Source organism: Netta rufina (genome assembly GCF_964035555.1).
Source record: "Netta rufina genome assembly, chromosome: 24".
NCBI classification, from domain to species: Eukaryota; Metazoa; Chordata; class Aves; order Anseriformes; family Anatidae; genus Netta; species Netta rufina.
In genome coordinates this window covers 781658-795465 of record NC_140148.1, presented here as the reverse complement: position 1 = coordinate 795465, position 13808 = coordinate 781658, and the positions used below count along the sequence as shown (strand labels likewise).

The window sequence follows — 13808 nt, the reverse complement described above, 5'->3', positions numbered from 1 at the left end:
TTCCGCAGCGGGAGATGGTCTACACCTCCCGGGAGTCATCTCCCACCCGCCGGCTGAACAACATGTCCCCGGCCTCCCACCTGGCCTCCGGCTCCCCTCCGCCCGTGCTGCAGTCCTCGTCCCCGTCCCGTTCCCGCATGTCCTACAGCGGGGGCCGCCCGCCCTCCTACGCCGGCAGCCCCGTCCACCACGGCGAGCGCCTCTCCAACCTGCCGCCCGCGCCAGGCGTCTCGCCCAGCCCCAGCGCCATCCTGGAGCGCCGCGACGTGAAGCCGGACGAGGACCTGGCCGGGAAGAACATGGTGCTGGTGAAGAACGAGGGGCTGTACGCCGATCCCTACGGCATGGTGCACGAGGGCCGGCTCAGCATCACCTCCACCCAGTCCCTGGCCGGCATGGGGGACCCTTTCGGCTACTCGGGGGGGCTCTACAAGCGGGGCTCCGTTCGCTCCCTCAGCACCTACTCGGCGGCCGCCTTGCAGACGGAGCTGGAGGACGGGCTCTACAAGCCCAACGCGCAGATCTACAGCGACACGTACGGCCCCGGCCTGGGCTTCCGAATGCCCCCCTCGTCCCCGCAGAAGATGTCCGACGGCCGCCTGGTGGACGTGCAGCCGGGGCAGAGCCCCCACAGCCCCTACTCGGGGCCGCCCAGCCGCTCCTCGCCCGTCCGCCAGTCCTTCCGCAAGGACTCCTGCTCCTCCGTCTTCATGGAGAGCCCCGTCAGCAAACCCCGCAACCCCAGTGCCTCGGGGCCCCCCGAGCTCTTCCCCGGCCCCGGCGACCGCCCGCTCTCGGGGTTCAGCTCCCCGGTGCCAGCCAAGGATACAGAGACGAGGTGAGGAAGGGCACGGGGGGAGCATCCCCGTGGAAAGGGGGCTCTGCTTGCAGGTCACCACGATGCAGGCGGGGAGCTGAGGCGGAGCAGGGCCAAGTTTGTCCCAGTCCATCCCAGTAGAAGCACTGGGGTGGGCGATGAGCACCGAGCTGTGCGGGGCTGGGGGAGCCACCTGGGGGCAGCGGGAGGGAGCAAAGGGGTTGGGTACGGCAGGTGACGGCTGCACTGTGCCCCCCCCGGGACCTGCACGGACCCCAACACCGGGTGGGTGAGCGCGGGTGAGGCCAGGACAAGCCGTGCCATCGGGGGGTCCGCGGTGCCGTGCCCCCTCCTCACCCCCTGCATCCCTCCCAGGGAGCGGATGGAGGCAATGGAGAAGCAGATCGCCAGCCTCACCGGGCTGGTGCAGAGCGCGCTGCTCCGCGGCTCCGAGGCGGAGACCCCCAGGTAAGGGGCAGGGGGGGCAGGCGTGGACCCGGGGGGGGCCTTCTCCAGGCAAAGTGCTGGAGAGGGCGGAGGTGCCTGATCCGCGCTCACCCCCGCCTCTCTTTCGTTGCAGTGAGAAGACAGAAGCCACCAACGGTGGGACCCCCCCGTCAGCGTGTAAGTGGCAGGGGGGAGCTGCAGAGCCACCCCCCACAGTGCCCCCCATGTCCTGGGGCTGCTGTGGGTCCCTGGCCCCAGGAGCTGTGCTGCTGCAGCCCCATCCCTTGCCAGAACCCGGGGGGCAGGGGGGTCCCATCCTGCCATGGGGCAGCTCCGATCCGGGCTCACCTTGGTGCCAGCGTGGGGACAGAGCTGATGGCAGCTTTGGAGGCCAGGCAGGGGCAGTGCTGGACTGGAACAGAGTGGGGAAGGAGAGGGTTTCCCAGTAAAACCCCACTGGGACCGGGTGGTGCCTTCCCTCAGCAGCTGCTGCTTGCCCCCTGCAGCCACCAGCCGCAGCGGCATGGGGACCCCGGTGCCCGCGCCCCCGCCGCCCTCTGCCACCAGCACGCCAGCGGGGCAGCCCACGGCCATCACCCGCCTACACATGCAGCTGCACCTCCACGACCTGCAGCAGAACGCCAGCGACCTCCGCAACCAGCTGCAGCAGCTCAAGAAGCTGCAGGTGGGTACATGGAGGGGGCCCCCCCACCCTGCCCAGCTCTGGCCGGGAGGCTCCAGCCCAGGAGCGCAAAAATCCCCCCTTTCCTGGCCACCTTCTTGCGGGGCAGCTTGCCCAGCCAGCAGCCTGACCCCCTCCCTCGCCCCCCAACCAGCTGCAGAACCAGGAGACGGTGAAGACGATGCTGCGGAGGACGGAGACGGAGATCAGTGTGCGGGTGACCGACACCATGCGCAAGCACGAGGACCCCCTGCAGCGCCAGCGCAGCCTGGTGGAAGAGGAACGGCTCCGGTACCTCAACGAGGAGGAGCTCATCACCCAGCAGCTGAAGTGAGCACGCGGGGGGGTGTCCTGGTGTCCTGATCCCACCCCACACACACCCCGGGCTGCATCCTCTGCTGGTGTAAAACAGAGGCACCGCGTGGTGCCAGCCCCATCCCTGACCGTGTGCCCAGTGTGGGAGGGAGGACACGGCTCCCCCTGTCCCGTGGGGACCTGCCCATGGCCACCAGCTCCTCCCTGGGGTCTCCAGCGTCCTGGCACAGCAGTGACACCCCGGGCCCTGCTTTGTGCTCGCAGTGACCTGGAGAAGTCGGTGGAGAAGATCCAGAAGGACCTGGCCCACAACCACCGGCTCATCCCCGTGCAGGAGCTGGAGGAGAAGGCCGTGGTGCTCAAGCAGCTGGGGGAGACGCTGACAGACCTCAAGGGTGAGGAAGGGGCCGGGTGCTGGGGAGGGGGAGGATGCTGTCAGCCCCCATTGGTGCTGCTGTGTGGCTCCAGGTCTGGCTAAATGCATCTTTGGAGCCTGTTCTGCTCTACGTGGCGTGTCCATGCCCCAGGACAGCCTTCCCCCAGTGTCCGTGCAGGGCAGCATCGCGTGTCCTGCAGGCTGCCTGGGTGCAAGGGCTGTGCCCCGTGCTCCTGCTCTGTGCTGCTCCCAGGGACGCATCCCTGGTGCTCTGCCGGTGCCAAAGTCATCCCGAGTCCCTCTGCCAGCTCCCACATGCTTCACCCTGCTGCCCCAGGGGACGTTGCTCTCACCCCCCTGCACGCACTGCAGCGATTTTGCTGCTCCTGCAGTCTCCTGTCACTGGCTGTCCCCACCCTGCCGTCCCCCAGCAGACGCCCTGCGCCTCGATCCGAAGTGGCAGCGCTCCTGCGTGCCACGGCGCGGGCAGACGGAGCGGGGACTTGGCAGAAGTCGCTGAGGCTGCGAGAGGCAGGGACGCGGTGGGGACACGGCGGGGACGTGGGGAGGGCCTGGGGGCACGGGGCAGAGCTGGGAGCAGCTCCCCTGTCCTGCAGGGAGATCGGCTGATGCTGAGCAGCCAGGACAAGTGCATGGAGCAGGGGTGGGCAGCCAGGAACGACCTGCTCTGTGTCCCCTGCCACCAAGCCTGCAGGGTCCCAGTAATCGAGCCCTGGCTCCAGGGCAGGGTCTGTGCCCAGGGTTGCAGACTGCAGCTCCCAGGGGCTGGGACCAGTGCCTGCGAGAGACAGGGAGGGATAGGGGGCATGGGGAGGTGGAGAGACAACAGCCTGGGCTCCCTGGGACCCATCCATCCGGACACGGTGACTGCGGTGGTCTTGATGGGTGTGGGGCCCCCTGCAGTGCCCCCTGACCCCCCTCTCCCCCCACAGCCCAGTTCCCCAGCCTGCAGAGCAAGATGCGGGTGGTGCTGCGGGTGGAGGTGGAAGCCGTCAAGTTCCTCAAGGAGGAGCCCAACCGCCTGGACGGGCTGCTCAAGCGCTGCAAGACGGTGACGGACACCCTCGCCCAGATCCGCCGGTGAGCGCTGCGCCCTCCTGCCGAGCCCCCAGCCCAGCCCCTGCCCCGCAGCCCCTGCTCCACGTCCTCCTTGCAGCCCCACGGTCCTTCCCCTGCAGGCAGGGGGTTGTATGCACCTCGGAGGACACAGCAGGGCCCTTCGGATGCTCCTGTGTCCCCCACCTGTGTGCCAGTGTCCTCTCTACGTTAGGGGTCAGAATTCCCAGAGACATTATAAAAAGGTTCATTTTTTCTGCTAAGGAATTAAAAGACGCCCTCGGTCCTTCTCAGGGTGTACATGGGAACCCCTCTTTCAAAACCAATCTTTCCCTGCCACCCTGAAAAAAAACTGGTCATACATCTGCATGCAATGGGAACGCTTGATGTGGTCAGAAATCTCTTTCCCGAGGAACAGAAAACTCTTCTGATGGAGAAAATCCTCCCCCCGATCCAGTGGCGGAGGCAGGCTGCGCCCACCTGCCTGCTCTGATTACAGAACCTTTCACGAGAGCTTACAACTTGGCCAGGCTCGAGGAGCGCTCCGCCAGCGGGGCTCGCCCCAGGCTCATTTCTAGCCTGGTTTTCTATGGAAATGAGCTCGTCTGATCACACGGCGCATGAATCTGCCCGCCTGTCATTCCCCTTTCCTAATAACTTCTGAATCCAGAGGGCAATTTCAGCCAGATCTGACAGAGGGGCAGAACTTGGAGGGATCCAATTTCTTCCAAGCTTCGTGCCAAGGGACAGGCAGGTGGAGGAGCTGCTGATGCGCCCTGCCGAGGGAGGCTGGGGCTCGTCTCCGGCTCTTCCCAGCTCTCGGGGGTCTCAGCCGTGGAACACAAACACCGAGCGAGGGTCTTGGCGGAGCCGCTGGCAGGGGCTGCAGTGACCCAGCGCCTTCCCTCTGTCCCCTGCAGGCAAGTGGACGAGGGCGTGTGGACCCCCCCCAACACCCTCAGCCAGTCCCCCAAGAAGATGGCCCCCGAGACGGACTTCAGCAAAGGGCTGGAGCTGGAGATGCCCACCAGCCCCCCGGTGAGCCTCCACCACCTGACGGCTGCCACCGAGACCCTGGGCATGCCCAGCTTCGGGCACAGCCCCCCCCAGACCCAGACCCACCCCTCCAAGAGCAATAACCCTTCCCGAGCTCCGGAGATGGTGCCTGCCAAGACCCAGACGGGTCCGGAGACTCCCAGCAAGAAGAGCGCAGACAAAGCCGTGTCCGTGGAGGTAAGGACATGGGGCAGGATCCTCCTGAGCTGTCTGAACAAAACCCACAGCCGGGGGGCTCCTCTGAAGGGTCAAACCCTGACAGAGCTCCCCCACGGCTAAAACTGGGAACGGGAGCCAAGCACATCCTTCTCGATGGCTCTGTAGCTGAGGGGGCATCCCAAAGGTGGGGAGCTCCAGGAGCTGGGCAGTCCCTGAGATCAGGGACCCCCAGCGTGCCACAGAGCCGTGGGAGACCCCAGGTGATGGGGAGGTGGTGGGGCAGGGTGGGCGATGGGGAGCTGCCGGGCTGCAGGGGCTGTGCCGGCTGTCGCAGGCTGCCGAGCGGGACTGGGAGGAGAAGCGGGCGGCGCTGACCCAGTACAGCGCCAAGGACATCAACCGCCTGCTGGAGGAGACGCAGGCAGAGCTCATGAAGGCCATCCCCGACCTGGACTTCGCTGCCAAGCACAAGCAGGCCACGGGCAGCAGCAGTGCCGCGTCCACGCCTGAGCACAAGCCCTCCAAGCCGCAGCACGCACAGAAGTCCGCGGGCAAAGCTGACCCCAACGGCCGCAGGGGCTCAGGTACGGCACGGGGAGCTGGGGTCACCCAAAGGGTCCTGGGCTGGGGTACATGCAGGATCCCAGGGGCAGGCATTGGGGCAGGGCTTGGTGTCGGCTCTGCTTTCGGCACCGAGCTCTCTGTCCCTGCGTGCGCTGGCCGTGCCCTCGTGCTGTCCCCATTGTGCCCCCCCGGGCTGGGCAGCGCTGCCCTAAGGGAACTTCGTGGCCAGGAGGGCATGGGGGGAGCCTCGGGTGCTGTGCTGGAGGGGAAGGGGAAGGTCTCGTGCCCTCACGGCATGGTTTGTGCCCAGACGAGCTGACGGTGCCGCGGTACCGGACCGAGAAACCCTCCAAATCGCCGCCGCCTCCCCCTCCCCGCCGGAGCTTCCCCTCGTCCCACGGGCTGACCACGACCCGCAGCGGCGAAGTCATCGTCACCAGCAAGAAGGAGCCCGGATTTATGAAGGTGGGGAGCGGGGGACATGGGGAGGGTGCTGGGTCACCCCTCGGCTGCCCCAGCCCCTCACCGCCCCGTGCCCCCACAGAAGGCCGAGTCGGAGGAGCTGGAGACCCAGAAGCCGCAGGTGAAGCTGAGACGGACGGTGTCGGAGGTGGTCAGACCCGCATCCACCCCGCCCATCATCGCCTCTGCCATCAAGGACGACGACGACGAGGACCGCATCATTGCGGAGCTGGAGGTGAGCGTGGCGGGGAGGGGGCTGGGTGGCGATGCCCCCGGGCGTCCGCAGGAGCAGCTCCAGGAGCGACCCCCGAGCAGCAGCGCAGCGGTGGCTGTCCCCCTCCTCACCCCATCCCCAGCAGGAGTGCCACAGGGACAGGCAGCCTGGAGCAATCGCATCCTGCCCGGGGGGCGCAGGCGTTGTGAGATGTGGGGGGGCTCCGTGGCCGGGGCACGTCGCCAGCGGGGAGCAGCCGATGCCTCCCTCACTGCCAGCAGTGCTGAGCCCCCCTCCCGGCGGGGCTCTGTGCCTGTCAGCCCCAAGCCTCCCTCCTCCAACCCTTCGTGTTTGACTCCCCAGGTGTTTCAGAGAAGCTCTGCCTCCCCTTTCATTCCCAAGCTCCGTTACGATCCGCTCGCGGCTGCCGCCTCCCCTGGGCACGCAGCCATGTGGCCCAATGGAGCCTCCGTTGCAGCCGAAGGATGGAAGGTAACAGCTCGCCCCGAGCTCCCATCCCTCCTGCCGACATCTCCTCCTGGCCAGCTGCACTCTAACCACCGCCTCTCCCTCCTCTTCTTAACCTCACCGCTCCTTCTCCCTCTTGACTTAACCAACTGACGGCTTCTCTTCACCCCCTCGCTCACTGCCACTGCGCGTACAGCACTGACACGGCACCGGGGCGAGCACTAACCCCTCTGCGGCACAGCACAGGGCTGTTGGATCCTGCAGCCATGTGGACGGGGGAGAGGCAGGGCCCCCCAGCACCCCACAATGCAGGGCACGAGGAGGGCTCCCCGCTCTCGTGCCACGCTGGGTGCCCGGGTGGCCCGGCACCGTGTGGGGAGGGTGGCACCGAAGCGGGGCTGTGGACGGTGGCGCATGGAGACGTGGAGAGCCCCCTCCATGCGCACGATGCGGGCAGAAGGTGAAGGCTGGGGCTGAGGCTGGAGGCTGCCGGGAGCCCCTTGGGTTTGGCCCCAGCTCCCCCCCCATTTTCTGGGCTGCTGAGCAGAGCAGCAGGGGCTGGATCCAGCTGTGCACCGAGCCCTGCGAGGCTGCAGCCGCTGCCCGGGGTAGGATTGGGGTGCGGAGCAGGGCCCCCCCTTTGCTCCAGCTGCCTCCCTGCAGGGCTGTGGTCCCCCAGGCACCGCTCGGCTCGTTGCGTCCCCCTTGGGACAGTGATGGAGAGGTGCAGGGAGATTGGACGGGGTTTTCCATGTCTAGGCTCTGCGCTTGCACATGTCGTGCCAGTTTACACCAGTACAAGAGAAATTTGAGCTGGATCATGGCAGGCGGGTTCTCAAACACCTTTGGGAGGTGCAGCAGCACCGAGTCTGTCTTGCTGAAGATTTTAGCCCCTTGTTGCCGACATCCCCCTGAAGGTTGCCTTATGCACAGCATAAACGTGGTCACTCCGTGCCTGGGGACACCCATGGGAGGCCACAGCTGCCCAGACCCGGCCAGGCAGGCAGGGAGCTGAGTGTGTCCCTTCCTATCCGAGCACCTTCCTGCAGCGATGCCCGGAGGGACCAGCACGAGGGCACCCAAAACTGTGCTCCCCGAGCAGCTGCCCGCTCCCTCCTCCAGCAGGCAGCCCGCGCCGCTCCCCGGCTCCTAATCTGTCTGAATTCTCTACCTAGGAGCCGGTGGCCCCGGCCCCCCCGGGGAGCAGGGCGTTCTCCCTCCCGCAGATTGTGCTCACCGAGTGCGAGTCCGCGCCGCCGTCCCCCGAAACCGACCCCGAGGTGCCGGTGGCAACGGGCTGCTCTGAGCACGGGGACCCAGCTGGCAGCGGAGGAGCCGGAGGGGAGCTGGCACCTGAGGCAGGGGGGAGATGCCAAGTGTCTGCTGGCACCCCCAGAAAGTCTCCATCCACGCCCGGGGGGCTTCCAGCCTCAGCCCCGCAGCCCCAGAGTGCCCCATCCCGAGGCCATGAGCGCGCACTGGGGGAGACTGGCGGGTTCCCTCCGTCAGACAGCAAGGTCCCGTCTCCCCCAGAGCGAGGAGCGAGCCAGCCCACGGGGGCAGAAGGAGAGGACACTGCTCCGAGCCCTGCCGGGAGGCAGGAAGGCAGCAGCCAGCCTGCACCACGAGGTCCTGTGGCTGAGCAGCCTCCTCACCCCCGAGGGCAGGCTGCGGATCGGGGGGGCGAAGACACAGCGCTTGTCCCAGGGGCGGGCAGCCAAGGGCCCGGCGCCGTCCCCAGTGATGCAGAGCCCCGAGGAGGAGGCAGGCAGAGCACACGGGAGGCATCCGTCCCTCCTGGACGCTCCGACGGGGTTTGCAAGCGGAGGGACCACCGCGACGGCTCGCCAGTGCCAAAAGCCAGGCGTCCCCCGGGCTGTGACCACATCCAGGGGAGAGGATGGTGCCAGGCTGGGCACCCCCGGGGACAGGTCGCTGCTTCCCCAGGGCCTCAGCGGTGTGCAGCATCACCGGGACAGGACAGCGTGGGGCTGGCTGCCGGGGCAGGAGGAGGCGAGGAGGATGCAGGTGGGAAGGCAGCGGAGGGGCTCTGCTGCCCCGCTCCTGGGGGACGGAGCGAAGGGGACGTGCCCCCCCTGCACAGCATGTCACCACGCAGCAAGGAGATCTACAAAGGCACCTACCAGAGACTGGATAGCCTCGAGGAAACCATCCGTGAGCTGGAAATGACCATCAGCGAGATCAGCAGCCACCCTGCGGCCGGATTTATATTCCCTAAAGGACTGCTCGGTCAAGCAGCGCCCGATGGCAGCGAGGAGATGAAGGCGCGTGCGGGGCACCTCGAGCACAGCGGCTGTGATGGTGGGACTGCCCTGGACCTCAGCCAGCCCAAAGGGGATGCTCCTGAGAGTTCGCCTCCGAGCCAGGCCAAGCCACCTCTGCTGCCCAAGCCACAGCTCCCCCTCAGCAGCCCTCAGGTTTATTTTCTGTTCTCCCTCTTGGTGTGCTCTGCCCTCGGATTCACTCTGACGTCTTCTCTTCCTCCACCTCTACCTGCTCCCTCTCTGTGACTCTACCTCCACAAAACTCCTCTTGGAGCGAGGCTGCAGACAGCAGAGGCTGACGTGTGAAGGCAGCGGGTGCCAGCGGCACTGCCACCACCCTGCCCTGGCTCTGCAGGGTGTTGGGGCTGCTCCAGGTGCACCCAGCTTTGGTCTGCACCGGTCACCTCGGTGGGAGCTGGCTGTGCCGCGGGGGGGCCGCTGTAGCTCAGAGCCCCGCAGCGACGTCGGCTCAGCAGAGCGTTAGGAGAAGCAGTTGGCAAAGGAGCCCTCCCCTGGGGCACTTCCAGGGCCAGCCTTGGCACAGCACTGCAGCTCTCCAGGCACACGCCAACGAGCTCCAGGCTCCCTCCCAGCTGGGTCAAGTCACCCTCTGGACGCTCGGGATGCTGGTGCTGCTGGTGCTGGGTTAGGGGGCAGGGACCCCCTGCCCGGGCTGGGGCTGGGGCTGGAGCTGCCACCTCGGCCCCTGTGAGCCGGGAGCGGTGACATCGGCTCCTGCAGCTCCCAGCAGCTGCTGCAGGGCAGGGAGGCAGGGCAGCGATGGGGCAGGCACCCCGGGCAACCTGTGCACCCCGTGCACCCCGTGCTGTGCTCACCGCGTGCCCGAGGGCAGCGCTGGCCCTGGCAGCGAGCGGCCACGGGGCCGGCAGGGGCTGGGGGAGCTGCGCGGCATCGCGGCGCTCCTCGCCTTTCCATTTCGCATAAGCACTTTTCTGAGGAACTGCATTTTAAGTGTCACTGCGAAGCAGCAGATGTTGCTCCTAATTAAATCACAGCGCCGGCTCCCTGAAGCCGTCCAAATTGGTTTCTGCTGGAATCTGTGGCAGCCACTGGGCTCGCTGAATAGCTGGGAAAAGAGGGGGAAAAGTGCCCTCAGCTACTCACAAGTCAGCCTGCTCCTTTATTAACAATCAGCGCTCGTGAATGAATCTCCTTTTTCATTTGCAGCAATTATCTCAGCCCCGGTTCCCACTTACCCGGCGGTCCCTTTACAGGGCTCCGGCTGGGTGAATGGGCCTTCCAAGTGGGTGTAGCTGCAATTTGCCCCTATTGTCAGGCCCTGCTGCACCCCCTGAGCCGTGCAGAGGAGCAGCAGAGCTACGAGGTGGATTTATGGCTGTGGCTGGCACGCGTGCAGGCACTCACAAAGCAAAGCTCAGATCAGGGCTTGCCAGGAGCAGCAGCACGGCCGGAGCTGGCTCAGCTGGGGCTGAGGTCTCAGGGCACAGCCTGGGGCTGCTGCAGCTTGGATGCGAGCGCTGAGCTCCAGCGCCTGCCCGTACCCATACAAACTGTGACACAGATGGGAACCGGATTCCCATGAGGTGTGGGAGTCCCCACGTCCCGGCTGAAGGAGCGCAGGGGGTCCCACGGCGAGGCAGGGAGGACAGGGACTGATTTCCAGTGCAGGCAGCGATCCCACTGACCCGGCCCTGGAGATGACCTGCGGGCTCTGTCCTGGCAGCGGCGCAGCCTGGGCATCCCATGCACGTTTCTGGGGCAGCACAGAGGGGCTGCTTTTGCCTCCAGGGGCAGCTGGTCCACGCTGGCACGGGGCAGTCAGGGCAGCAGTGATGTGGGGTCTTGGGGTGCCCACACAGGCACCGCTCTGGGTACCTGCTGTGGGGAGCTGCTCGCACTTAGGGACGTGCCAACACGTAACACTTCTCCTGCTGCTGCTCTCGCAAGTCTCTGTACCTCAGCCTGTGCGGATAGTTAATAAAAACCTCCATTCCCACTGCCGCCGTTTCCACCTGGAATCTGCTTCCACCTGACGTCGCCTCCTGTCCCGTCCCTGGGCTCTGCACCCCAGCTGGGTGCTGTCCTCCTGCCCTCCGCCTCCCGGTGTCTGCCCCTAACCCCCCGTTTGCGTTGCAGCTCTCGGTAAGTCCTGCCTGCTCCCCGGGCTCACCACGGCACACGGAGCCCACGTCCCTGTCCTCGGCTGTGCTCAGCGCCACGGCAGGGCTGTCCCCTGCGGGACGGCACGGTGGGGCCGTGGGGATGGGGCCGTGGGGTCCCGCGTGGCCCCCATGTGCTCCGTGCCAGCGGTGCCTGGCTGCAGGCTGTGCTCGTGTGGCTTTTCACCTGCTGGTTTTAATCCTCGCCTCCCGAAATTCTCTGTCCTGACAGAGCGGGGGCGTTTCCATCCCGGCCATGAAGATGGTGAACCCGGCGTCCCGGCTGAAGCAGAGCCAGCAGGGCAGCCCCGACAAAAGCAAGCACATAAAGCAGCGGATGGAGTACATGCGGATCCAGGGACAGCAGCAGGTAGCCTATCTCTAGAGCAGGCTCCCCGGCGGCAGGGTGGCCACGAGCCCTGCTAGCCCCTGGCCGTGTTACGGGTGGTGGGCAGGGAGCAGGGACGACCACGCCAGCCGAGGTGGCTCGCACGGCTCCGGACCCTCTCGGTGGCCGCTCTCCCCCGTGGCTGAGCCTGGCAGGACGCGGGGTGCTGGCCCCCGCCACCAGGGTGGGTGCAGGCAGGGGGCTCTCAGCGCCCCCCTAGCCCGGCGAGGGGCAGCCAGAGGGGGCTGCTGGGGAGGGGGCCGCAGCTCTGTGCGGAGCTGAGGGGGACAAGCTGTCCTCAGGGGTGGTGAGGATGAAGCAGGAGGCGACGTCTGTGTCAGCCCTGGGTGCTGCTGCCGCCCTGACGGATGGGGTGAGCCCAGCTCAGGGATCCCGGGGGATCCTGAGACCTCCCTGCAGAGAATTTGGCCACGGTGAGGAGGGAGAGCTGGCCAGGACCCCTTCTCATGAGACAGACGGGGTCTGGAGAGCCGCAGCCCCGCGGCACGGCACCACGCTGCGCCTTCAGCCCGCCCCGCAGCCAGGAGGGGACCCCAAGGGTGGGGGAACCGGGGCACCCGCAGCGTGGAGACGGGGTTGGGGGGGCCACAGCAGCTGGAAGAGGAGAGCTGTGGGATGGGACTGTGCCTCCCCTCTGGCCCAGCACCGATCCTGTCCCTGACCCTGACCCCATCCCTGTCCCCGGGGCTCCTCCACGCATCCGGATTCCAGTTGCTCCTGTGTTTTTGGGGGGGGCCGGTGCTCGTGGGGCCTGTCCCGCTCCCTCGGGCACGAGGCCAGGTGCCCCCAGCCGGGCCGTGTCCCCCCCCCCAGCCCCATCCCGCTCCTCTCCTCCCCTCCTGCCACTCTCCTCGCACCGGCCCCGCCGTGGGGGCACCACGAGCGGCTTCACCCTGTCCTGTCCTCCTCCCCCACCCGCTCTGTGTTTCAGTCCCCTTCCCCGGGCCTGTCGTTAACAAACCACCCAATAAACCCGATTTTGCTCATTCTGTTGGATCCATACGCCCTGCCAGGCAGACGTGAGGGGGGTTCCCGGCTACCTCGAGCTGTAGCTGGGGCGAGTGGCGGCGGGGATTTCGTGCAATTTGCGCAAAGGTCTGATGAGCAAAACGGGCGCCTCTGGTGCACGAGGGCCCAGCCCAGCCCCAGCCCCCCCGGCACGCCGGGTCGGAGCCACGCACTGGTGCTGTTTGTCATGACTGCCACAGGGTCCCAGGGTGGTGGTGGCACGTCCCCAGGCTGTCCTCGCCCAGCAGCATCCCCTTGGCGAGCGTTTCAGCCCCTCACGGGTGCCTGCAGACTCGGGGTGCTTGTGGCCGGGCTCCCCCTGGCACCATCCCCAGCCGCAGGGCTCCGTGTGGCTCCGTGCGCCCGCAGCCCCGAGCAGCCAGGCAGGCAGCTCCTTGGCCCCTCCAGGGGGGGTGTCTACAGGTCCCCCATGGCCTTGGAAGCCTCGGCGGTGCCACCAAGTCCCCTGCCCAGAGGCCACGTGCTAGCACAGTCCCAGCTGTCCCAGTGTCACCGTGTTCCTTGTCACTTCACTCCCCTGAGTCCCCACCTCGGGCACTCTGCAGCAGCATCAGCACGGCCCTGGATCCTGTCCCCCTGACCGGGGGGTTCCTTGGCACCCTTGTCCTTGCTGTCCTTAGTGCAGGGCTTGGCCATGCCCCAGCCCAGCAGCCCAGGAGACATCACCCCTTTTCCGGAGGCTTTTTTCCGGAGGTGCATTCCGCCCCGGCTCCGTGCGCAGCAGCTTTGGCACGAGCCCTTTTTGTCATCGCCAGCAGCAGGGTTGCTTCGTCTCAACGGTGGCAGTGCCACCACCGGCACAGGTGGGCGCAGGGGCTGGGGTGGGGGCTGCCACCTTCTCGGAGGACTGCGGCTCCCCCGGGGCCGGCGCTGGGCTCTGATGAACAGCACCTCTGCGGCAGCCCCGCCGGCCGGGGCAGGCACCGCGCAGCCTGCGTGCCCAGCCTAACACTGCGATTCTTGTCCCCCCCCACCCCACCTTTCTCCCCTCTCCCCTCCGCCTGCCTGCCTCTGTGTGTGCGTGTCTGTCCACGTGTCCGTCTGTCTGTCTCTCTCTCTTTTGTCTCTCTCCTGCTCCTCTCGGGGGTGCCCCCTTCCCATCCAGTAACTCGTGGAACCAGCTCATCTCGTGCTCTGTTTGTGGTGGACCTTTTCCAGCTGCTTGACCTCAGGCCTAAATCAATGCTGCTTCTGAACAAACTCCTGTTTCGTTTTGTTTTTATTTTTTTTTCCTTTTTTTTTTTTCTTTTTTTTTTTTGGTCTTTTTTTTTTTTTAAGAAACTGTTTGACTTTCCTCCCCTTTTCCT

The 13808-nt window shown here is 66.5% G+C and overlaps 1 protein-coding gene across 1 annotated transcript in view; it reads left to right on the top strand.

Annotated features, from left to right (window-relative positions):
* SRCIN1 (SRC kinase signaling inhibitor 1) overlaps nt 1-13808 on the top strand; it is a gene marked incomplete at both ends in the record, with an annotated part of 46179 nt that overhangs the window by 31559 nt on the left and 812 nt on the right. The window contains 14 exons of the mRNA XM_084301093.1: nt 9-838; nt 1193-1285; nt 1398-1441; nt 1771-1949; nt 2101-2276; nt 2526-2656; nt 3591-3738; nt 4635-4947; nt 5264-5513; nt 5804-5958; nt 6038-6190; nt 6533-6661; nt 7813-9075; nt 11296-11433. Of these exons, the coding sequence (XP_084157219.1) occupies nt 9-838; nt 1193-1285; nt 1398-1441; nt 1771-1949; nt 2101-2276; nt 2526-2656; nt 3591-3738; nt 4635-4947; nt 5264-5513; nt 5804-5958; nt 6038-6190; nt 6533-6661; nt 7813-9075; nt 11296-11433 (4002 nt within the window). The remainder of the gene's footprint in view (nt 1-8; nt 839-1192; nt 1286-1397; nt 1442-1770; nt 1950-2100; nt 2277-2525; nt 2657-3590; nt 3739-4634; nt 4948-5263; nt 5514-5803; nt 5959-6037; nt 6191-6532; nt 6662-7812; nt 9076-11295; nt 11434-13808) is intronic.